Here is a 26,194-nt window from a genome sequence, read left to right as displayed (position 1 = left end):
GTGTTTTACTCTTTCATTTATTTCTAACTTCAATCCATTATGATCTGATAGAATACATGCTAGTGTCTCTATCTTCTTGTATTTGCTAACATTAGCTTTGTGGCATAATATATGGTCTATTTTAGAGAAGGATCCATGTGCTGCTGAGAAGAAAGTGTATTCACTCTTGGTTGGATGGAATATTCTATAAATGTCCGTTAAGTCTAAATTATTGATTGTGTTGTTGAGATCTATGGTTTCTTTGTTCAATTTTTGTCTGGAAGATCTGTCCAGTGGTGAGAGCGGCGTGTTAAAATCACCTAGTATTATTGTGTTGTGGTCTATTTGGTTTCTGAAATTGAGAAGGATTTGTTTGACATACATAGATGAGCCACTGTTTGGGGCATAGATGTTTATGATTGTTATATCTTGCTGATTTATGCTTCCCTTAAGCAGTATGAAATGACCTTCTTTATCCCTTCTGACTAACTTTGGCTTGAAGTCCACATTATCGGAAATGAGGATGGATACTCCAGCTTTTTTGCTGAGTCCATGTGCATGGTATGTTTTTCCCCATCCTTTCACCTTTAATCTATGGGTATCTTTTTCTATGAGGTGAGTCTCTTGCAGGCAACATATTGTTGGATCTTTCTTTTTAATCCAGTCTGCCAGTCTATGTCTTTTGATTGATGAATTCAGGCCATTAACATTCAGTGTTATTATAGAGAAATGATTTGGTTTCCCGGTCATTTGGTTCATTTTTAAAATTTTGTTTATTTATTTGTTTGACACAACTTGTTTCCTCCTTTATTTGACAATTCCTTTAGGATAATTCCTCCCTTTGCTGATTTGCTTCTTTGTTTTTCATCTCTTCCTCATGGAATATTTTGTTGAGAATGTTCTGTAATGCTGGCTTTCTTTTTGTAAATTCTTTTAGCTTTTGTTTATCATGGAAGGATTTTATTTCATCGTCAAATTTGAAGGTAAGTTTTGCTGGGTATAAGATTCTTGGTTGGCATCCATTTTCTTTCAGGGCTTGAAAAATGTTGTTCCAGGCCCTTCTAGCTTTTAGGGTCTGGATTGAAAAATCTGCTGATATGCGTATTGGTTTCCCCCTGAATGTACTTTGGTTCTTTTCTCTCACAGCCTTTAAAATTCTGTCTTTATTTTGTATGTTAGGTATTTTCATTATAATGTGCCTTGGTGTGGGTCTGTTGTAATTTTGTGTATTTGGAGTCCTGTAAGCCTCTTGAACTTGATTTTCCATTTCATTCTTCAGATTTGGGAAATTTTCTGATATTATTTCATTGAATAGGTTGTTCATTCCTTTGGCTTGTTTCTCTAGGCCTTCCTCAATCCCAATAATTCTTAAATTTGGCCTTTTCATGATATCCCATAGTTCTTGTAGATTCTGTTCATGATTTCTTACCATCTTCTCTGTTTGTTCAACTTTGTTTTCAAGGTTAAATATTTTGTCTTCAATGTCTGAGGTTCTGTCTTCCAGGTGTTCTATCCTATTGGATATGCTTTCTATGGAGTTCTTAATTTGGTTTATTGTTTCCTTCATGTCAAGGATTTCTGTTTGGTTTTTTTTCAATATCTCTAACTCTTTATTGAAATGATCTTTTGCTTCCTGTATTTGCTCTTTTAACTGTCGATTGGTGCGATCAATCAATGCTTGCATTTGCTCTTTCATCTCATCATTCAATGCTTGCATTTGCTCTTTCATCTCCTCGTTTGCTTCTCTGATCATTTTAATTATGTACATTCTGAACTCCTTTTCTGTCATTTCTTCTGCCATGCTGTCATTGGGTTTTATTGATGTAACATCTAGATTTGTTTGCAGCATTTTCTTTCCTTGTTTTCTCATGTTGTTCAGATATCAGTGGACCGCTGAGATATTACAGATTTCCTCTGTTGATTTACAATGACCCTGAAGATTTCTATATATATCCCCTCTTAGCCTTCAGTAGGCTGAAGTCTTGGAGGAGGTTGATAATGCGGTGCTCCACAAGGAAGCTGCCTCTCTAGGAGTGGTGGCCTTCAGGTGGGGTATATTCCCTGCTAGTGGGCAGAGGTGCCTCCACTTGTTGACCAATGGTCATCCAAAGGGGACCTAGGCTGTGGGCTGAGGCAAGGCCTGTTTGGGCCTGTGTCTCTGGTTTTACCGTCCTTGTGGGGAAACCTCACCAGGCAGGGAAGACTCACCCAGTGGGGAGGTCTCGCTGGTCAGTTTCCTCCTAGAGGTTCCCCTCAATTTACAGCTACTGCCTGGGCTGGGCTGCCTTCCTCTGCAAAGTTTCCAGGGGCCCGGCCCTACCTCCTGGGCCTGGGAGCCTCACCCTTCGCAGATGAATCTCCTTAGGCTGCCCCTCCTCAGAGAATTTGCCCATAGGCCTGGAACCTTCGCTCCGCCCTAAGCCTGTCTCTGTGCGGCTCTTCCACCCAGAAGCCTCCTAGATCCTGGGACCCTGTTCTGCACCTAATCGCCTGGCTGCGTGGCCCCTCCTCTGAGCAGCCACCTGTGGCCCCGAACAATCGCTCTGAGTCCCAGAGACCCGCCACAGGCCTCTTCCTCCAGACAGCCGCCCAGTATGCCGGTGCGGTCACTAGGAGTCCAAGAAACTCACTTCGTGCCTCCTCCTCCCACCAACCACCCGTAGCCCGGGGCAATCAATCACTCCGAGTCGAAGTGACCCTCCCCGTTCTTCCTCCTTCTCCAGATAACCCCCCGGGTGTTCAGGAGCAGTCCCTCTGAGTGGCTCTGAATCCACGTGACCCGCTGCACGGGTCCTCTGGGCACCGCCCGGAGCTCTGGTGTGGCCCCTCAAGACCAAGCGTCCCACCATGCTTCTCCTCCAGGCAGCCCCCCTGTGTTCAGGAGCTGTCACTTTAAGACCAAACAACTCACCACTCGCCTTCTCCTCTGAGCAGCTGCCTGGAGTGCTAATGCAGTCACTGCGAGTCCAAAGGACCCGCCACGCTCCTCCTCCTCCTCCTCCTACTCCTCCGGGCAGGCCCCGGGGTTCAGAAGTGGTCAGAGTCCAAACAGCTCGCCACGCAGCCCCTTCTCTGGCAACCGCCTGTAGTTCCCGTGTAATCACCCGAATCCAAGCGGCCGCTCCTCTTCCTCCTTGTCCTCAGGGCAGGCCCCGGTGTTCAGAAGCGTCGTTCTGATTCCAAACAGCTCGCCGCGCGGCTTCTCCTCTGGCAACCGCCTGCAGCTCTGGTGCAGTCTCTCCGAATCCAAGTGGCCACGCTCCTCTCCTCCTCCTCAGGGCAGGTCCCGGTGTCCTGAGTCCACACAGTTCTCCCCGCCACTCCTCCCCGGGGCAGCCGCCGGAGCCCCAGTGGCTGCTCCGAGTCCCAGCGCTGTGCCGAGCGGCCTCCTCTATGGCGCTCCAGCGGGGGGAGGGGCGTCTCGCCGGCAGTTCTACTTCACAAAGTTTCCTGCGTTCCGGGACCCCCGTCCCATCCGGGATGCCCCCCCAGGGGGTGAGAGTCACCCGGCTACTTTGAGTTGGTCCCAAGCGTCTCAATATCTCCTCTCTTGAATCCTGAGTTCTGGAGCAACACGTAATGCAGCCACCCTCTAGGCCGCCATCTTCTAGACCTCTCTCCAAGTGGTTTTGATGCACATTCGAGTTTGAGAAGCACTGCTCTGAAGAGCACACTCATGTAATTTTTCTTTGGGTAGACATACTTTTTTCACTGGTAGTTTTTTTCTCCCTCAGAGATACTTTTAAAATTCTACCAAGATAGGAAGGACTATCTTGTTTGTCAGGGTTTGCAAAAAAGCTATAGAAAAGGTAGGAAGGTACAAATGTAAACATAAATATAAACAGCGAAATATAAATTACACATCCATGTCCTAGTTTTTAGTACCGTGCCATGACATGGTAGTAAAGGAAAACGTTGTGCATTTGAAAATTGTCTTAACTCCCCTTTCTAGTCATATCTTCACTGCGATCCTATCTGTTTTAGTCAGCTATTTTTCACTGTTGTGAATAAATGATCTGACCAGCATTATTATAGAGGAAGAAAGGTTTTGACAGCTCACAATTTTAGAGGTCTCAGTCCACAGAAGGCTGGCTCCATTCCTTGGGGCTTGAGGTGAGGCTGAACATCATGGCGGGAGAGGGTGGTGGAGGGAAGCAGCTCACATCATGGTGATCAGGAAGCAGAGAGAGAGAGAGAGAGAGAGATCTCCACTCTTCAGATACAAAATATATACTCCAAAGCCACGACTCAATTCCAATCTCCTTTAGCCACACCCTACCACTTCAATTAATCCCATCAGGGATCAATTCACTGATTAGGTTAAGACTCTTACCACTCAATCATTTCTCCTCTGAACCTTCCTGCATTGTCTCACATGTGAGCTTTTGGGGGACATCTCACATCCAAACCATAACACCAACCTTGTCTTCCTCAGAAAGATGTGGGTATTGACTAACAGGTCAGAGGAATCAGCTCCATCCTGCACACATTTAGGAGAGGTATCATATCTCCATCCTGTTGTGGGTGGTGCTCTCAGCCCCTGTGCCTGGTGTCTGGGTACACCGACCCACCGCAGTTGTACTGTTCACTCTGGTTGTCACTTGCCAACTTGCCTACACTAGCTGTATGTAACTCCTTGTTCCTATCCTATCTACCTATTTTTTTTTAAACATTTCTCAAGGGACATAATATGGTTCAAAATGAATGCTGTATTTGCATTTTTATTATTACTCAATTAATAAAATTGTTTTTATGTTTTTGTAATTGCCTATGAGTTGAGTTGGGGCTAGCAGATTCTCTCACAAAAGATGTTCCTCTAGAAGGAAGTCAGAGAATGGAAGAGGGACAGCAAATAGCAAGCATGTGTAGTTGTTCATACATCTCACAACTTCATTCCCAAACTTCATTCTCACCCTGAATCAAATAATGAAGGTTAGGATTGATAGTCTCAATAACTTCTGCAGAGATACACCTTCAAGGTCTGCTTATCAATTCCCACAAGGGGTCGGGGAGAGAAGTAATGCAATGCCTGACTAATACTCTGAAAGCTAGTATTACAGGGCACAAACTTTTAATGAAAAGTATTTGGGTAGTTATTTTGCCTTATAAATAAAAGATGCAATCTTTGTATTTGCTGTAAATCTGATCTGTTTCTGTGGAAAATTGGGCCCTTGTAAAAATTGAATCAGCAGAAAGGGAAATGGAGAGGTAATGACTTTGTGTCATTTAGAAAATCTGCATTTGCTTTTGGCACAGTTGATGCTAAGAATCTCAGAAATATGTTTCTCGACTCAGTCTGACCTCACCTCACTGTCTGCTACTATGTTTTCTGAAGCTTTATTCTTCCTCACAATAAGATGGAATTATTATTCCAGCTTTGGGGAATAGGGAGAGAAGGAGATAGAAAATATGGGGAGAGACAGCAAACGAAATTTGGGTTTGAACAGAAGCAATTATGTAGAAATGTGTTACTAAACTTTTCCAAAATGGATCAGAATTGAGCTGATGTGTTAAAATGAAATCTGTGGTGTAACAAGCATAACTTTTTCCAGCAGAATTCAAATCATAGGTCCTCAGCTTACAGAGGCTGAATTACATTTAGTCCAATCACCCTCCACCTCACAGTCTTTTACGCCTGAGCAAGGGCTTCCCATGAAGGAAATTACTCCTCTTGGTAGGCCACGAATCTCGGCACCACTCAGGGTCCACTCTGTCTGGGAACTTCTTGTTAACAGGATGTTGTGGTCTTGAATACCTGTGTCTGCCCAAACTGGTAAGTTGAAATTCCCACTCCCAAGAGGATGGTATTAGGAGGAGGAACCTCTGGGATTAGGTCATAAGAGCAGAGGCCTCATGATTGGGATTGATGCCCATGTGAAAGAGGAACAAGGGAGGCTCCTCTCCACTGCACCAAAGTGAGGTTAGAGTGAGAAGGTATGTCTGTGAACCAGGAAGTGAGCCCTCACCAGTCTCTAAAGCTACAAGGACCTTGATCCTGGATGCCCATCCTCTAGAACTATAGGAAATAAATTCTAGTGTTCATAATCCACCCAGTCTATGGTATTTTGCTAGAGCAATCCAGATGGACTAAGACCTAGGGCTAACATGATTTGACAATCAAAAATAGGATAGGTTGCTAATAAAGAATGAAGCCAGAAGCCAGTTTCTGGGAAGTGATGAACTGTTAACCAGGCCAACTTGATCCTTCCCATTTGGGGTCACAGGCTTGCAGAGATTTGAAGACAAACTGATCTCCCTCTTCTGTCTTTTTTTATCCTAATATTTCTAAGTCTTATTATTGTTCTTCATTTGACATGTATTTGTCCTTCTAGCATTACTGTTTAAAGTTTATCACATAGAAACAAAATATTCCAGATGAGACCTGGACATCCTTGAGTGAGGTGGTCTCATCATTTTTTTTTTTTTTTTTTTTTGAGTTTCTATAATGCTGGTGGTGTAGCCTACTAATATATTAACTCTCAGTAGCACATGATTTGACCCTCATTGTCTTTACTACCAATTAAATATTCAACAAAAAAATTGATACATGTTCTTATAAAACTACACCTCTCTTTACTTGTGTTTTTCCAGTAAGCGTTTTGGGGCCTTAGTGTACCATCAGACACATGTCCCTATTAAGCTTTATCACCTTATTTGGCTTCATTCATTCAGGTTGTCAGGACCTTTCTTTGAATCTAGTGCTGACTTATAACTAATGTATTATTTTCCCAGATTTATGCAAAACCTGGCTAGCATTTTCCCTGGGATTTCATATAAATCCTGTTGCAGAGGACAAGAAACACAAGTTCTGTGATCTCTACTGAGATAGAAATGGGCACATGGCACATGAGTGAGGACAGTGAACCCATTACAGGTTTTCCTAGTTATGCTGTCATCTAACTCTTGTCAATCTTCCAGTTTGTGCACAATTTTGAAAGGGATAGTATTTTTAGAATGAATATTTCCATAAATAATGTCTAGTCCCTAGATAGAACTAGCTTCTCACAACAAAATTTTCTTTCATGATGCATTTAGTCTCTAAGATCTCAGAAATGCACTACTATAAGAAAAATGAAATACAACTTCTCTCCTGGGGATATATGTTGAGTGGCAAGCCTGTGTAAATATTAAAAGGCAAAAATGTGAGACAAGTTGAAGATGTAGGCTGAGAAACAGTTGATATCTTGTTAATTTGGTTTTCCAAGCTATAGGTTTTATGTATTTTTTTCTTTATCTTAAAGTATTTGTTGTAAATATTATATTTTATTATATTACATATTAAATATTTTATTATATTATATTTTATTAGAGTAACACCAGTTGTGTAATCATACATGTATATAGGGTGATAATGTCCATCTCATTCCACTGTCCTTTCCACCCCCACACCTCCTCCCCTCCCCTAATCCCCTCTGCCCAATTCAAAGTTCCTTCATTCTTCCTTACCCACCATCCCCATTATGGATCAGTATCCACTTATCAGAGAAAACATTCAGTCTTGGGTTTTTTGGGATTGGCTTATTTTACTTAGCATGCTAATCTCCAGCTCCATCCATTTACCTGCAAATGCCATAGTTTCATTCTTCATTAAGGCTGAGTAATATTCCATTGTGTATATATACCACATTTTCTTTATCCAGTCATCTGTGGAAGGGCATCTATGTTGGTTCCATAGTTTTGCTATTGTGAAATGAGCTGCTGTAAACATTGATGTGGCTATGTCACTGTAGTATGCTAATTTTAAGTCCTTTAGGCATAAACCAAGGAGTGGGATAGCTGGATCAAATGGTGGTTCCATTCCAAGTTTTTGAGGAATCTCCATACTGTTTTACCAAATGGTTCCATCAATTTGCAGTCCCACCAGCAATGTATGAGTGTACCTTTCCCCCACATCCTTACCATCACTTATTATTGCTTATATTCTTGATAATTACCATTCTGACTGGAGTGAGATGAAATCTTAGAGTAGTTTTGATTTGCATTTCTCTAATTGTAAGAGATGATAAACATTTTTTCATATGTTTGTTGATCAATTGTATTTCTTCTGTGAAGTGTCTATTTGGTTCCTAAGCCCATTTATTGATTAGGTTATTTGTTTTTTTGGTGTTAAGTTTTTTGAGTTCTTTATATATCCTGGAAATTAGTGCTCTATCTGAATTGCATGTGGTAAAGTGGTAAAGATTTTTTTCCCATTCTGTGGGCTCTCTCTTCACATTATTGATTGTTTCTTTGCTGAGAAGAAACCTTTTAGTTTAAATCCATCCCATTTATTGATTTTTAATTTTGCTTCTTGAGCTTGAGAAGTCTTATTAAGAAAGTCAGTTTCTAAGTTGATGTGGTGGAGATTTGGGCCTACATTTTCTTCCAATAGGCACAGGGTCTCTGTTGTAGTGCCTAAGTGTTTGATCCACTTTGAGTTGATGTTTTGTGCAGGGTGAAAGACAGGGTTCTAATTTTGTTTTGCTACATTTGCATTTCCAGTTTTCCCAGAATCATTTGTTGAATAGGCTCTGCTTTCTCCAATGTATGTTTTTGGCACCTTTGTCTGGTATGAGATACCCGTATTTATGTGGATTTGTCTCTGTGTCTTCTATTCTGAACTGTGCTCTACATGTCTATTTTGATGCCAATACCATGCCATTTTTGTTACTGTTGCTCTGTAGTATAGTTTAAGGTCCGGTATTGTGATGCCTCTTGCTTCACTCTTCTTGCTAAGGATTGCTTTGGCTATTCTGAGATTCTTATTTTTCCAAATGAACTTCATATTTGCTTTTTTTATAGTTTTATGAAGAATATCATTAGGATTTTAATAGAAATTTATTCATACTTCTAGCTTTTCCCTCACCTTGATGATGAAGACATTTCTAAAATTATATCTGTAATTTTTTAGCATGTATTTCCTAAGGTGCTCTTTGCAAACCACAGTACAACTATCACACCTAAAAATTGATAGTACCTCTTCAGTGCAATAAAATACCCAATTTATTATTCTTATTTTTAATGATCTCCTGTCATAGTGTAATACACAGGGCCCCTCCCTCTCCTCTACACTCTTCATCCCCACTTGTTTATACTTCCAGTTTATTTGTAGGAGAGTCTGGGTTGGTTGTCTTGTAGTTTCCGCACAGTCTAGATTATCCTGCAGCATGGCACATTCTTCCAGTCTGTTTTTTTTTTAATTGGTAGATTATGGATTAGCAGTTTGATCAACTTCAGATGTGGTTTTTGTGAAGGCATATATTACCCAATTATTTCTTCTTTTAATGATATTAGATATTGATTATCAATGCTCAAAATCCATAGAAGTTCAAAAAAAAATGTGCTGTAACAAATTTTCTTATTTTACTAGCTCTAATACTTCTACAAAGAAAAACTTCCTTGCATATACTATTTGGTGATGCATATTAGTTGGTAATTTGACTATCTGACAAAAGCAGCAGAACTATATTGCTAAAAACTTTCTTTGAATAAAAGCTTAATGTAAGAGGAGTTAGAGACAATTAAACAATTAAGACATGTAGACAGTCTGACTCTAATTGTTTGTGTGGCATCAATGTATGCTTTGTTTAAAACCATTGTTTCAGGTCAGCTCCCAGCAAATAATAGGATGATTCAGAAGTTCATCAGATTGACTTTTTTCTTGGGAAAAAAAAAATCACACTCTCAGATTTTATCCATTTACATTGCTTTCATCTGGTAATTGGAATTATCACCATTGACAGCACTTATGCTTCCTATTCTTTCTGATTGTACTTATATTATCATGATAATGACATTTTTTTACGTCTACAGTCAAGTTTCTTGCTAAAATATCTCAGAGTCTCTCACCCATGTTGCAGATAAAATACTAAAAAGAGTAGCACTCTTATTTTGTCTTGGAATTTGATACCATTTGATTCTTAGTTCAGTTTCCCCCTCCAATTTTGAGCAAGACCTCAAACTCTTCACCAGCCTGCTAATGTGTACCTTAGTAAAGAAGAGTAAGTTATACTCAACTACTCTGAACTTAATGCAACCAGTGATCTAATGAACATAATAAAGACTATAGGGAATAAAATTGTACTGTATATGGCTTTGGGCTAAATGAGTAGATTTTTATCTGTTGCTAAAAAGAGAAAGAAAAAAGGTAACTTTTTTTTGTGAAATGATGGATAAGTTCAATTGTTTCACTACAGTAACCTTTATATTGACTATGTGTCACATAAAGTCGTATTGTATACCTTAAATATGTAGCACAGTAAAATTTATTTAAAAATATTTTTCCTATCCATAAAAAATAAAACAATGCAATTGAAATTGAACATAAATTGTATTAATAGGAAAATGAAATATGAATCTTTAGACTTTTAAGAGCATTAACTAATTCAACAGGCTTCCTATATGTCTGAGTAATGTAAGGAGAGTCCTGGTATAAAGATAATCTATTGTAACCCAGCCAGTGGAGAGACACATAGCTGACTAGACTGTTATCCATGATAACACAGAACTCTAAGAATATGTGTTTGATTATTAAGTCTAGTTTCGATTTCCACATTTTAGAGAGAATGAGAGAAATGAATGTATCCAAAGGAAAACAATGACAACACTAAATAAAAATAGAACCTAAATAAAGTCAAAGTTATTTCTTCCTTAGAAAAGAACCAGATGAAGCATAACTTTCCTCAGTGTTGCTTTGAGGATTTATTGAGGAGGTCTTTAGACCCTCTCCTCTACTTTCCATGCACATGTGTTTTCCAGTTGGGAGCCACGCTGCCCTGGGGAACCTTAGAATATACCAGGCAGTCCTGAGTAACTTAGTCTACCAGTTATTGTCTAAAATGGCACTATACATCATAGAAAATATGCTACAGATTTTCAAACATATATAGATGTAGTTGGGAGTAGTGAAATATAAACATTCTCAGACGTGTTATTAAAAATGGGGCTGAGAAAACTGGATGTTCATTTGTAGAAGATGGAACCTTGACCTCTGTCCATCATCATATACAAAAATCAACTCAAAATGGATCAAATGCCTAAAAGTAAGATTTAAAACTATAAGACGAAAACAGAGAAAACACTTAAAGACATTGATATGGGAAGTGACTTTTCTGGATATGGCCCCCAAAACTCACTAAAAAATATTAAAATAGACAAATAGAATTACAGACAATCTGTGAAATGGAAGAAAGTATTTCCCAACTGTTAATCAAACAAAGGATTAATATCCAGAATGTATTAGGAACTCAAAAAGGTTAACAACATAAAAACCCAAATAATCCAATAAAATGGTCAAATAATTTGAATAGACACTTCACAAAAGCAAAGCAGATGACTAACAAATACATGAAACCATGTTCAGTATTATTAGCTATGAGGGAACTGCAAATTAAAACTGCAATGAGATATCATCTCATCCCAGTTAGAATGATTAATTATCAAAACAACAAACAACAAATGCTAGCGAGGATGTGGAGCAAAAGGAGCTTTCACACACTGTTGGTGGGAATGTAAATCAGTGCAGCCATTATGGGGAACACTAAGGAGAGTCATCAGAAAAATAAAAATAGATCCACCATATGACACAGCTGTCCCTCTTCTAGGTATATATCTAAAAGGAATGAAATCTGCTTAGCAAAGAGATACTGAATGCTTGCTGTAGTACCGTTCACAATAGCTAAACTATGGAATCAACCTCAGTGCCCATCAACAGATGAATGGATAAAGAAAAGGGGTGTATATACACAACAGAATTATTCAGCATAAAGAAAAAATCTTGTCATTTGCAACAAAAGGAATGTAACTGGAAGATGTTTTGTTAAGTAAAATAAGACATAGAAAAACCAAGTACTGCATATTCTCTCATATGTGGAAGTTAATTATAAGTGTTGGCCTGAATGTAGAGTGATTATTAGAGTTTGGGAACAGGTAGAGGGATGAATAAGAGAAGGTTGAATTAGTACATGCCATATACATTTGTTGAAATATCTCATTTTATTAATATGTACAATTTATGCATATTAATAAAAATAAGATAAAGCATTAGAAAGATTAAATTCATAGTTTTTTATCATGTATTTTCTGAGGTTGGGGGATGATTCTGAATTTTTTTTGCAGCTTAAAGAACCCCTCATTCTTAAGGTGGATAACCACTGATAAGGCACTGGAGAAGGACAGTTCCCTTTCAGCTCCATTGCCAGGTGAAATGATGAAGGTGACAGAGTGAGCTGTACCACCTCTGCAGACGCCTGGATATTTGCTGTGCAGCATCCTGTTCTTACAGTACACTGTGTGAATGGGAAAGACTTGAGAGCAGCTGCCACGTGCTTCTACCACTGACTGTACCTGGAACACCTGGCTGCCAAACCCCACTCCACCACACCAAGAGAAAGAATGGGAAGCACTGCAGGACTATACCACCACATTTCCTGCCTTGCTTTTCTTCCTTTCAAGTAGAATGAAGTGGAAAGTGGAAAATAGGGGTAGCGAACTGGCCTCAGATTGATAGGGGCTGGCTCTCTCGTCTCACATGAACCACATCGAAGCCATCAGGGTGGTTCTTTCCTGATAAGCAGCAATACCATTGTGGCTCTTCTTAATAGTGTTCCAGACGTCATCGTCACCTGACAGGAGCTGGTGTTATCATCTGAAACTTTGGCATCCCTGATCCAGAGCTTCCATTAAGAATATGGAGGATAATCCATCACATCTTAGACCTCATTAGGAAGGGTCAAGTGTCTGCTAAAAGTGAGAGGGGCAAGAAAAACAAGACTGTATCCACTAGAGGAAGGAACTGGGAACAGTGTCCTGAAAAAATATGTGATTTCTGTCTCAGGAGATCTTCAAAAACAGAATATCATTGACTTAGATGCAGCGCCTCCTGAAGGCAGGAACCTGATTTAAACAACTTCTCTATTTTATGACTTTCCTGGTGCTTTGAGTTTATAAGCTGTTTTAAGGCCTCTTTATTTTCAGGGAGACCTTCAGAGCCTCCCTTTGATAGCTTACTATTGACTTTTATTACTGTTGTTTCTCTCCTGACTAATTGGTTCCCTGGACATCACTGTATTATCTGTGAACAAATATAAAGCTGATGTGCAGGAGGATGTTGCATTTCTCCTGTTTTTAAGAGGCAGAAATCTAACTGTGGGAACTATTCTTTTAGTTACTGGATTTTGGTAAAGTTTTAGTAAGTTATTACAGCATTTTAATTTTTTTTCCCTGTTCTAAATGGTTCCTGAAAAATTAATCAGATTAATTTGAGCATTAAGAATCTTCTGAATAAAGTATTCCAAACATAGCTAGCAGTAAATTAACCTTTCACAGTTTTTCTCAGATACATATGCTAGAAATTGAGACTTTAATTCTGTGTGCTTTAATCCCAGATTATCCCATTAATTTAATGAGTTTGTTGGTTTTTAGAACAAAAGTTTCAAGATACACATTCTTTTGTAATTCTACATATTAGCTGTGTTTGCTTTCATTTGCTTACTCTGTACAATAGTAAACTAAATTTTTAAATCAGCCTATCTCAAGGATGCTAAAATAGTTGGGAGTCAATAAATTGTGGTTATCTGCATGGCTTGTTTCATAGGTGGCTGGATATATTTAACACATTTTTAAAAGTCAATTACTTTTTAAATTTTGAAATTTCACTCTTGACTTTTCATTCAAATCTAGGTAAAAGGGCAATTTTAAAATCTTAGTTAAGACACATTACACAAATGCCAGTTATTAAAACCCAATATTAAAAGCATCAATAATTACATACCACTATATTTGTGAAGGCCAACCTAAAACTATGAATAATATTTATTATTGGTTTTATTATTTCTTGCAAGAGTAGGTCAGACAAGAATATTTATAAATGCAAACTCTCAGCCTATTTCCTGCAAATGCAGTTTGGAAAATGTTAGTAGATATGCACCTTCCAATGTCAATCATCACTATCATTTTGTAATATGTGAATTTTGAATGGAAAAAATAGTGATGGTATAAATATGTATAGACTGAGTAATTTATAAATGAAAAGAGAAATGGATGTGATCAGTATTTCCTTCCACTACCATCCTCTGACCTTCTTACCTATCTGCTTGCTGAAGCACTTAACTACATCTCCAGGGTACACTCCATGGAAAATTTGTTTTAATACCACAATAAACACTAATGCAAGTTGGGTATGTTGGAGTTATCTTTATTTGTAGGAAAATAGTTGAGATTCCATTGGTACTTGTCAAAAACTATTTCTAAACCCTGCCCCCAATAACTGATTTGTTTTACTGGCATGTCTTTTATTAGACCTGATCCTCAGATGTTTTGGCTAGTGAATTTCGCATTTTGACCTTTAGTAGCAATACTTCTTCAGGAGTATTTAGTCCCATAAACAAATGTTAAGCACTGTGTGCCAGCTACTCTAAATAAGATGCTGTGAATAGTCCCTGTCTTCAAGTATTTCACTCTTCAAAGGGGAAAATAGAGAGTAAATAAGAGCATAATGTGTAATTAGTTAAAGATGGTGTGATCACAGAGCAGGAGGGAGAAGAGCACTGTGCCCTTAAGGAACACGTGCTTATGTTTTTAACAACCTACTAGTTTTCGCACTGTTAAAATGTTTGCGTTGGGGATCATGGTGAATGTTCATCTTGTAAGTTAGCTGTGTTGTATTAACTGTTTTAGTTAATGTTTTCTGGGAGAAACATTATGTCAACTTCATTTTGTCACAAACAACACATTAGCAAGGAATTTTGTCAGAAACAGCAGCAGCAATAGATTTTCAGGGCTCGTTAGGTGCAGGATTCTGAGCAGAATAATAAAGCACAGCTTTATTATTGAAGAAGAATAAAGCACAGCTCTTCCTTTGAAAAGGTGTGGTCTTCCTGAGGAAGTATTATTCAGAAATTCAATACAGCAGCAAGTTGAGTTTCTACAGGGTTCTGTTGTATTCCCCCCACCATTTCTTTTTTATTGTACACACACCACGTAACATTCCCCATCTTCACCATTTTTAAGTGTGTCGGTCAGTGGTATCCAGCCATCACCACATCCATCTCCAGGACTTCTTCATCTCTCAGCACTGAAGCTGCCATGCAATACCAACTCCCCGTGTGCTCTTCCTCCATCCTCTGGAAACCACCTTTCTACAGAAAGTACAAGTCTCTAGAATTTTGACTACTCTAAATCCCTCATATAAATAGAATCATACAGCAAGTGTCTATGTGTTGCTGGTTCATTTCACTTAACACACTACCCTTAAGGTTTTTTCATGTAGCACAGGTCAGAATTTTCTTTTTAAGGTTAACTAGTAATCCATTGTAATCCATTGCATGCATGTGACATATTTTGCTTTCCTTTATCTGCTGCTAGTCACTTGGATTGCTTCCACATTGTGCTATCGTGAATAATGGTGCTCAGAACAGGGTGTACACATATCTCTTGGGAATTGGCACCTCTCTGTGTGTCTTTAGCAATTTCAAGTACATTGTTACTAACTCTAGTCACCATGACATGCAGTAGATTTCTTGAACATATCCCTCATGTTTAAATGAAAATTTGTTTCCTTAGATCAACATCATCTTCCCCACCCCCACATTGGTAACCACCATTTCACTCTCTGGGTCTGTGACCTCAGCTTTTATCATCCAGTCTTTCTGAAGCTGGCTTGTTGTATTTAACATAAGCTCTCCCATTTCATCCATGGTGTTATGAATGACAGGATTTCTTTCTTTCTTGAAGGTAGGATAGTACTTCATTGTGTATATGTGCCTTTTCTTAATCTGCTCCTCTGTTGGTGGACATTTAGGTTGATTCCACCTTAGCTATTGTGAATAATGCTACCATGGATGGGAAGTGCAGATAGCTTTTTAACATACCGATTTCATTTCCTTTGGATGTCTATCCTGAAGTGGGATTGCTAAATCAGGGTGGTTTTATTGTTAATTTTTTGAGTCACCTTCATACTGTTTTCCATAATGGCTGTACAAATATGCATTCCCACCAGCCGTGTATAGGGTTTCCTTTTTAACACATCCCCACCAACACTTGTTATCATTCATATCTTTGATAATAGTTATTTTTACAGCTCTGAGATTATGAGGTTGTATGTTGTTGGGGGTTTGATTTGCATTTTCCTGATGTTTACTCCTGTTGAACATGTTTTCAGATACCCATTGGCCATTAGTATGTCTTCGTTTGAAAATTGAGATCCTGCTTTAATTCTTTTGAGTAGATACTCAAAAGTGGAATTGCTGGGCCACTATGGGCCACTATTTTTTTTTTTTTTTTCCTTGTAATGCTGGGGATCAAAGCCAGTTGCCGCTGCTATTTCTGACAAAAGACTTCATTAATGTGTTGCATATGCTAAAATATGCTAGGCAAGTCCTCTGCTAGTGAGTCCCAGCCCCCGCCCTGTGGGATCACTTGATAATTCTATTATTAATTCCTTGTGGAGCCACCACACTCCTTTCCACAGTGACTGCACCATTCACATTGCCTCCGCAGTGCACAGGGGTTCCAATTTTTCTACATTCCCGCAGACAGTTTTCTAGGTTCTTTTTTGATAGTAGCCATCCATGAGTTGATATCTCACTGTTCTTTTGATTTGTGTTTCCTAATGATTCATGTAGTTGCCGATCTTACAATGTGTTTATTGGCCATTTGCATACCTACTTTGGAGAAGTGTCTATTGAAGTCTTTTGTTTTTTTGAATCAGGTTTTTGGTTTTTTGGAGCTTTTGGAGTTCCCCATATTCTGGATATTTGTCCATTACTACTAACGATTGCAAACCTTCTCTTTTATTCAAATGGGCTGTCTTTTGACTCTGTAGATAGTGGAGTTTTTGTTCATTTGTTTTCATGAAGTTCAATTTGTCTATTCTTTATTTTGTCTGTGCCTTCGATATGATAGCCAAGAAATCATCTCTAAATTCAGTCATGAAGTTTTTGCCCTATGTTTTCTTCCAACAGTTTCATAGTCTTGCAACTTACATTTAGATTGTGAATCCATTTTTAATTATTTTTTGTGTATGATGTGAAGTAATGGCCCAATATCATTCGTTTGCATGTAGATACCAAGTATCAAGTCTTTGTTGAAAAGACTTTTTTTTCACTATTGAATGGTACTGACATCTTGTAAAGAATAATTTGAACACACATGAGAGGGTTTATTTCTGGACTCAAGACAGGGTGACACTGTTTAGATTACTCTAGTGTTAGTAAATTTTGAAATGAGGAAATGTGAGTTCTCCAACTTTATTTTTCCCTTTCAGAATTGTTTTGTCTATTCAAGGTCCTTTTAGTTTCTATGTGAATTTTAGGATGAATTTTTCTGGTGCTGCAAAAAATATCATTGGGATTTTCTTAAAGATTGCATTAAATCTGTAGATCACTTTGGGAAGTATTAACATCTTAATCATATTAAGTCTTACAATAGATGAACATTATATATCCACTTATTTATTTCTTCAGTTTATTTCAGAATTGTTTTTCATTGTTCAAGTCCCTTGCCTTTTTCATTGTCATTTTATTCTTATTGATTCACTTATAAATGTTAAGTTGTCTTCTTAATTTTCTTTATGGACTGTTCATTATTACTGTGTAGAAATAGAATTGATTTTTGTGTATTGATTGTCTCCTACTACTTTGCTGAATTTGTTGATTACTTCTATCAGGTTGTGTATGTGCATGTGCTTGTGGCGTTTTTAGGGTATTTTCCATATAAGATTGTATCAACTATAAACAGAGATAATTCTACTACTTTTCCAATTTGAATGCATTTTATTCTTTTTCTTACCTAATTGCTCTGGCTAGGTCTTCTAGTACTTATAAGTAGAAATGGTAAAAGATGACATCTTTGCCCTTTTCCTATCTTAGAGAAAAAACTTTCAGCCTTTCACCATTATTATTATATTCATTGTGGGTATTTCATAAATGTCTACTATACTGAGGTAATTTCTACCTAGTCCTAGTTTGCTGAGTTTTTTATAATGAAAAGATATTGAGTTTTATCAACCCTGCAGGGTTTTTTTTTTTTTTTTTTTTTTCCCTTTATTCACTTATGGTGATATGTTACATTGACCCAGGAATAAATCTCACTTGGTCATGGTGTATAATCCTTTGTATTATTCTGATGAACTCAGTTTGCTAGTATTTTGTTGAGAATTTTTGCATCAGTTTCATAAGGAATATTGATTTGTAGTTTTCTTTTGTTGTAGTGTTTTTTTTCTGACTCTCACATAGAGTAATGCCAGCTCCATAGAATGATTAAAGATGGGGGTTTCTGCCTCATCTGTTTGCTATTGTTGTTGTTAAAGTTTGAGAAGGAGTGAATATTCAGTAGAATTCACTGGTGAAACCAGCAGTCCCAGGGCATTTCTTACTGGGAGATTTTTGATTATTGACTCAAAGTCCTATTCAGATTTCCTATTTATTTATGGTTTAGTCCTGATAGGTTTTGCTTATAGGTATTTGGCTGTTTCATTCTAAGGTGTCCATTTTATAGTGTGTAATTGTTCACTGTACTGTCCTGAAGTCCTTTATTTCTGTAGAATTAGTGGTAATGTTCCCAGTTTCATTTCTGGTTTTAGTAATTTGAATCTCCTCTCTTTTTCTTAGTCCATCCAGTGAAGGTTTATCAATTTTTTTCATCTCTTCAAAGAACTAAATTTTGATTTTGTCATTTTACCCTATTATTTATTCTCTACATCAGTGATCTCTGCTCCAATTGTGTGTGTGGGGAGGGGCAGGGGTGGCACTTAGAATTGAACCCAGGACCTTGTTCATGCTAAGCAATTGCCTGCTGTATCTCTAAACCATATCCCAAAGCCTTTTAATTTTTTTTTTTGAGACATGATTTTGGTTAAGTTGTGCAGGCTGACCTTGAACTTGCAATCCTCCTGCCTGAGTCTCCCCCATAGCTGGGATTACAGGCCTGTACCACAAAACCTGGCCACTGCTCTGCCCTTTATTTTTTTCTTTCTGACAGCTCTGCATTTGCTTTTTTTTTTTTTTTTTTTAAGTTTCTTAAGTTAGGTTCTTAAAATTTAAGACCTTCTATTTTTTTTTTTTTTAATTACAGCATTTGTAGCTATAAATGTCCCCTATAGCACTGCTCTTGATGTAACCCATGTTTTTGGTGTGGTGTGTTTTGTTTTCATTCATCTTTGAGTATTTTCTAATTTCTGTGTGTTCCAATCTTTGGATTTTCCAGTATTTTATTCTTTCGATTATTTATTCATTTATTTTCTTCCTCAAGATAGGTTCTAGTTTTATTGTCCAGATGGGTCCCAAACTCCTGGACTCAAAAGAGCTTCCTGCGTCAGCCTTCCTAAGGCTGGGGCTACATCTTACTATGGCCAGAGAAGACACTTTCTTTGATATCTGATTATTTATTCTGAATTAGACAGTTTATCATGTTTAAATCTGAGGAAGTTTCTGTAGCGGTGCATAACAGGCCAGGAAGAGAGACATGAAATGAATTGGGAAACAAAGGGTGGAGACAAGAGAAGAGAAACCTTCAGAGCCCTGTTAGGGGGTTCGCATTTCATTCTTCAGATTGTGGGAAGCCACTGGAAGGGTTAAAAGGAATTATTTAGGTCATATTATTTAACCATATTACTGTGACGTCTGTGTGAAAGTGGATTGTGAAGAGGCAAGAGGGAAACAGAGTCTACTGTGAGATGTCTGGGGGATTATTTGCAGATAGAGGTGTCAAATGGGCAGGTATATATTCTTGTCTGGAATTCTTGGGTGGATTCGGTCAGGCTGTCATAGTCTGGTTGACTTAAACAATAGACATTTATGTTCCGGCGGTTCTAGAGGCTAAGGAGTCCAGGATCAAAGTGCTGGCAGGCAGGATTCACTCCGGGGCCTCTCCTGGAGGTTTGTAGGTGGCTGACACCCAGCTGATAGCTCTCAGGAGCCCTTTCTTGTGCACATACATGTGGGAAGAGAGAGAGAGAGAGAGAGAGAGAGAGAGAGAGAGAGAGAGAGGGCGCGCAAACTCACTGGTGTTGCTTCTTGAGATTTTGAAAATAATGTTTTCAACATTAAAATTAATACCCAATGGTATTTCTATTTAGATGTTACCTGAAAACTGACAAAGTGATTTATCAGAGGAGATTCATTTTTGTTGTATATTACAGTAATATTAACATTACTGTATCCTTTTAAATCTTTTAAAATTTATCGAGTCTTAATTTTTAGGTCTGGTCAGTTCGTGGTCCTGTTTAATTCCCCTATCTTCTTACCCTTACTTATTTTCTGTCTGGTTTTTCTATCCATATTGAGAGTAAGGTATTGAAGTCTCCAGCTACTAGTATAAAGCTATCTGTTTCTCACTCCAGTTTTGATGAATTTTTCTTCCTAGGTGTGTATATGTTTATACTTGTTTTATCTTCTTGCCGAATTGAACTTTTCATTCATATATAACAGCCTTCATTGTCTCTTATAATGATTTTTGATTTGAAGTCTGTTTTGTCTGTTTTGAGCATAGCCACCCTTGCTGCATTTCGGTTACTTTTTGTAAGACATACCTTGTTTCATCATCTCATTTTCAAATAATTTGTGTCTAGACAGCATACATTAGGACCATTCCGTTCAATCCATTCTGCTCATCTATCTTCTGAATGGCAAGTTTATTCCATTTATATTTAAAATAATTACTGATAAATTCTTTGGTCATGTTACTAATTGTTTTCTATATGCCTTACAGCTTTTTTATTCCTGCTTTCCTGCATCACTGTCTTCTTTTGTGTCTAGTTGATTTTTTTTTTTTTTTTTGTAGCAAAACATTTAAATTCCTTTCTCATTTCTTATTGTGTGTATTTTTCAGCCATTGCCTTTGTGGGGATCACATTTAACACACCAAAGTATAACTTCTGATTTGAATTTATATCAGCTTAAGTTCAATAACATAAAAAGGTCTCCATAAAAAAGCTCTTCCCCCCTTTTCAGGGTGATACCTTTGTACACTATCTGTAAAAGACATGAAATAATAATCTTTTAATGCATTAGTCTCTTAAATTCTATAGAGAAAAAAAGTAGTTTTACGCAATTGCAACAATAGTGTTAGTTTTTGTAATTCCCATGTATTTACCTTTAAGGATATCTGTATTTCTTCACACGGTTTCTAGTTACTATCAAGTATCCTTTAATTTTAACCTTCAGGATTCTCATTAATAGCTCCCATTATCATTTCTTTGTTTGCGGGAGGGGTACCTGGGATTGAACTCAGGGGCATTCAACCACTGAACCACATCTCCAACCCTATTTATATTTTATTTAGACACAGGATCTCACTGAATTGCTTAGTACCTCACTTTTGCTGAGACTGGCTTTGAACCTGGTGCTCCTCCTGCCTCAGCCTCCTGAGCCACTGGGATTACAGGTGTGCTTTCTTGTAGGACAGGTCTAGTGGTAATGAAGTCTCTCAGATTCTGTTTATCTATCTATGAATGTCTTAATTTCTTTCTCACTTTTGAAGATTTTTTTTTTTTTGGGGGGGGGGCGGATATAGGATTCTCTGTTGGCAGATTTTTTTCTTTGAGCAACTTTAAATATAGTGGCTCACTGCTTTCTGACCTCTAAAGTTTCCGATGAGAAATCTGCTGATAACCTTTTTTGAAGATTCCTTGTGTGGAATGAATTGTTTTTCTCTTTCTGCTTTCAAAATTCTTTTTCTCTTCACCTTTCAATAGTTGGGTTATAATGTGTCTTGATCTGAGTCTCTGACTTTACCCTACTTGGAGTTGTTTAAGCTACTTGATTGTTTATGTTTATGTTGTTAAAAGTGTACATTTCAGCCATTGTTTCTTGAAGTAATCTCTGCCTCCTAATTTTCCCTCTTCTTCTTTAAAAGTTTTGACAATGTGTATGTTGGTCCCCTTGATAGGATCTCCTTGGTCCCTTAGACTATGTTTTCTTTTCTTTAATTGTTCTTTCTACTATCTTTACTTCAAGTTTATTGGTACTTTTGCCTGTTCAAAACTGCATTGGAATCCCTCCAGGGAATTTTTTCATTTCACTTACTGTAGATTTTTTGCTCCAGGATTTCTTTTTGATTTTTTTAAAGGCTTCTATTTCTTTATTGATATTCCACTCTTTTTAAATATGATTTTCTTGACCTTTCTCATGATTTCCTTTAGTTTTTTTTTTTTTTTTAACATTTTTAAGATGGTTGTTTCAAAATCTTTGTGTGGTAGATCTGCCACCATGTCTTTTTTAGGGACAATTTCTGTTGGTTTATTTTTTTCTTTTGAATGAGCTGTACTTGCCTCAAACACTTTGTTTTTTTGTTGTCGTCGAAAGTTCTACATTTGAATCTGTTAATGTTGTGATTCTGGAAATCAAATTCTCATCATTTCTTCCTAGTGTTTGCTGTTTTTTTTTTTTGTTTTTTTTTTTTATTTTTTAATTATTATATTCTATCAGTTCAATGGTTGTCTAGGTGGTGAAACAGATTTCTGGTGTCTCGTAGTCTGTTGTTTTCCCAGAATGCTCCAGGCTGTATGGTTTTTAAAGTGCCTTCACATTGAATCTGCAATAATGCTAATCCTTTAAGGCAAGTTATTGTAATCACTCGCTCTATGGGTTATAAAGCTTAGTGGCTTGCCCACTACAGCTAACATGTGACAGTCCAGCACTCATACCCATGTCTTTCCCCTGTCTCACTCCTGCCTTGATGTAGAAAAGATCAAATGGTTAATGCGGAAATCAGGGAAGCAGAGCCTCAGATTCTAAAGTAGTGCCCCAGGATCTGCTGGGCAGAAAGGTGAAATATGAGGTGGACTGAAACCACACACTGAGAAAAGAGCAGAGGCTGAGAGTTGGCAGTGAAAGCAGGAAAAGCAGAATACACAGGAGAATTGAGGGCAAGAGCAGCTTGGAATTCTGTGAGCAGAAGAAGTTTGTGAGGTTTGTTTTCAGTCCAGCTCAACAAGTATGTCCATTTTGAAGGCTGAGTTCTTCCTCGACTGGTCTTAAAAATTCATAGCATTCTAGGCCTGAGTTTTTAGCAGGAATAGGAAGGACACTATTTGTGTTTTGCATGAATTACACAGCCATATGTTAACGTATTTCAGTGGTGACACTATTTATGTATTTCTAGATTTGCTTTTCAGAATACACTTTTTGAAATTTGGACATTGATGGAAATGTTCTGTATCTGCCACATTTCAAGAGCTCAGTAGCCACATGGCCTTGTGGTTAGTGGTTACCATATTGAATAAATTAGCAAACATGAATTCTCTTTGTCTAAAGAATTTTAAAAAGATTTTTCAAGTATTACATGCACTTGCAAAAATACTCAAAATGTTCAAAAAAGTGAAATGTAAAAGTGTTTTCCCTTGATTCCTCTCAGCTTCCTTTTTTCTATAAAGATATCTACTATTAAAACTTTCTTTTGTATATCAGGTGCATATATGAATGTGCAACAATGAATTCCCCTGTCATGTATAATTATAATGTACTAATAAAAGAGTACTAATAAAAGAGACTTTGTTTTGCATCTCTTCAGGAAAAGTATATTCATAATAATTTATATGTATAATGGGGATTGAACTCATGGGTGCTTTACCACAGAACAATATCCCAGTACTTTTTATTTTTCATTTTGAGACAGGTTCTCACTTAATTGTCCAGACTGGCCTCAAACTTGTGATCCTCCTGCTTCAGCCTCCCAAGTTGCTGGAATTATAGGCATATACCACCATGCCCAGTTTGTATATGCTTTTCATAAGCTACAAAAGCTTATTATGTTAGGAGTTCTATTTTCTATCTTGTTTTAAAAATTTAAACTGTGTCTTGAAGCTCTTGGTGCAGTACTACACATTGCTCTTCCTCCTCGTATTCAGGCTGCCCAGTGTTCCATTATTTGCAAATGGAACTTATCAGTTCTCTGTTCATAGGCTTTTATATTTTTTCTAGTTTTTCCCCAAACAATGCTATAATATATTCCTAACAGTACACTTGCTAGATCAAAGGATAAGAGCACAACTTCTTAAAGAGGTCTCTACAGTGGTCTTCCGTGATGTGTGGCATTTCTAAGCAAGGAGAGTGGATAAAGTTTGGGTCTAGGGTAGGGCACAAATAATGAAGACTGGAAAGAAAAGGAGCCAGAGATAATAAAAGGTAAAGAAACTCTGACTGTGTGATGGGAATAATAACTATTTGTACCAATAATTTTAAAAGTGGTCTTTAAAGTTTAGTACATTCCTTCCTGAGAATATTTAAAAACAATACTTTAAATGTCAATAGGCTTTATTGTAACTTTTAAAAAAAATTATAACTGCAGTTGTCTTTAGTTTTATTGTAAAGATTGTGCACATTTATTGCAGGTAATTCAAAAAATGCAAAAATTTTCTTTCATTATTTTTTGCCTGCTTTCTTTGTTTTAGGTAACAGAAATTTAACATCATATTGGAATGAATTTGGATACCAACATAGCAAGGACATGGAAACATCTTCAGATTCCCTTCAGTATCAAAGAAGACAAGCCATGGCCATCCCATTCATGGTACAGTGTGGTATGTATTTAATTTCATTTTAATTGGCAAATATTAATATCTAAATATGAAAGTCATGGTATTAAGAAATGGTGGAGTAGGGGGACAAAGATGGGTAAGCCATGGTCTTTGTTTTCAGGAAGTCTAGAAGAGAGATTAAAATAACTGACAGTAGGGGAAAATTTGGTAAGTTGGACAAGGTTCTTAGACCTACCTAGATCAAGCTAGACAATACCAGAGCATTGCTGGGCTCAGCTCCAAGACTTCTCCCTGGCTGGGTGCTTCCTTCTCCACAGACAAGAATTAGTATCAGGTGTATACTTCAACTTTTAAAACACTTATGGTGGAGTCATAAAAGTAGCCATTTTTCTGTTTTTAATATGTAGTGCTAAGTCGAATACATAATGAGAATTTTGTAATTGGCAACTGAATGCATAAATAATGACTAAATAATGAAAGACAAAATTATTATTTTGGATAACATGTTAGAGGGTCTTGAATTCCAGGATGAATTTTAACTTTGATAAACAATAGGGAGATATTGGGAATTTTTCAGTAGAAGAGTAATATTGTTGAGTCATTGAACACTTGGTCTGCTTTCTAGCTATGAACGATGGGTTATGGAATTGAGGACAGTTTACTTTCTTTGGCAGACAGTCCAATAGAGAAAACAGACAAGCAAACACAAAAGTCCCCAGTAGCATGTAAAACTTCATAGAAGTCTTGTCACTGTGCCATGGACAGCTCCCCAAACCTTTGCCTGAGAGTTTTCCAGGGTGGACCCAATTAGCAAGGTGGAACTTGTATGTAAGGCAGTGAAGGGTGATTTGTAGAGGATCAGATGAAGGGAGGAGTCAGACCTCTGAGGATCCTGCTATTGCAATCTAAGATCTAGGTGAAAGATTGTAAATGTCAGAACTGGTCTGTGGCAGTGAGACAGATATTTAGAAGGTCTGATTAGGAAATCAACGACAGTATCTGACAACCTATCAGATGATAATAATGGCTAACAATTACTTTATAGTTTTGATGTGCCAGGTACTGTCAGAATCTTATCTGTAGTACCTGAGAACAGGGAAAAATATTTGGCCTCTCAAGGGCTCAGTTCCTTCACTTATTGAATGAGACTATTACTTGTAGCTACATTGTGGTAGTGTTGTGAGAATAATACGCATTAGTAAGTGTGAAGTTTACCAAGTCCTTAGGAAGGTGTCTAGCTGTGTTGACTTTTATCATCATCATCATTATTATGCCATTTCACCCTTAATAACCCTTTTATATAACTGTAATATTAATCTCTTTTTATAGGCCACCATATGGAAACATAAAGAAATTAAGTCATTTGTCCAAGATCATAGAGGAAGGAAGAGGTGGAGCTATTCAGGTTTTAAACAACCATGCAAACTGTCTCTGCCATAGATGAACAGAGACAGATTATTTCCCCAGTAGCGAGTAGCACTGTGTCAAGAGGGAATCCAGGATTAGATTTAAGTGTAACCTAGAGACAGTGATGTACCCTGGGCCTAAAGGCTAAGAGGGACTATAAGGGGAAATGGACAATCAGGAACTGCAGACTGAGACTGGAATAAGAACAAAGCAAAGTACAGAAGAAGAAAATGCATAAATTACACAGAGACCTTGATTTTCCTGTTAGTCACATGTTTGGTGACAGCAGGTGGTGGTGTCAGCAGATGGTGAATAGACCAGAGAATATGGGAGAGTCAGGGTCACTGGGATTCT

At 37.6% G+C, this 26,194-nt stretch overlaps 1 protein-coding gene across 3 annotated transcripts in view; it reads left to right on the top strand.

Annotated features, from left to right (window-relative positions):
• MORC1 (MORC family CW-type zinc finger 1) overlaps positions 1-26,194 on the top strand; it is a 152,751-nt gene that overhangs the window by 61,241 nt on the left and 65,316 nt on the right. For all 3 annotated transcript variants that reach the window (XM_079101436.1, XM_079101437.1, XM_079101438.1), the window contains one exon: positions 24,347-24,475. In XM_079101436.1, coding sequence (XP_078957562.1) covers positions 24,347-24,475 — 129 coding nt within the window. The remainder of the gene's footprint in view (positions 1-24,346; positions 24,476-26,194) is intronic.

This window comes from Sciurus vulgaris (genome assembly GCF_902686455.1).
Source record: "Sciurus vulgaris genome assembly, chromosome: 10".
NCBI classification, from domain to species: Eukaryota; Metazoa; Chordata; class Mammalia; order Rodentia; family Sciuridae; genus Sciurus; species Sciurus vulgaris.
This window is presented reverse-complemented; position numbering and strand designations above follow the sequence as displayed.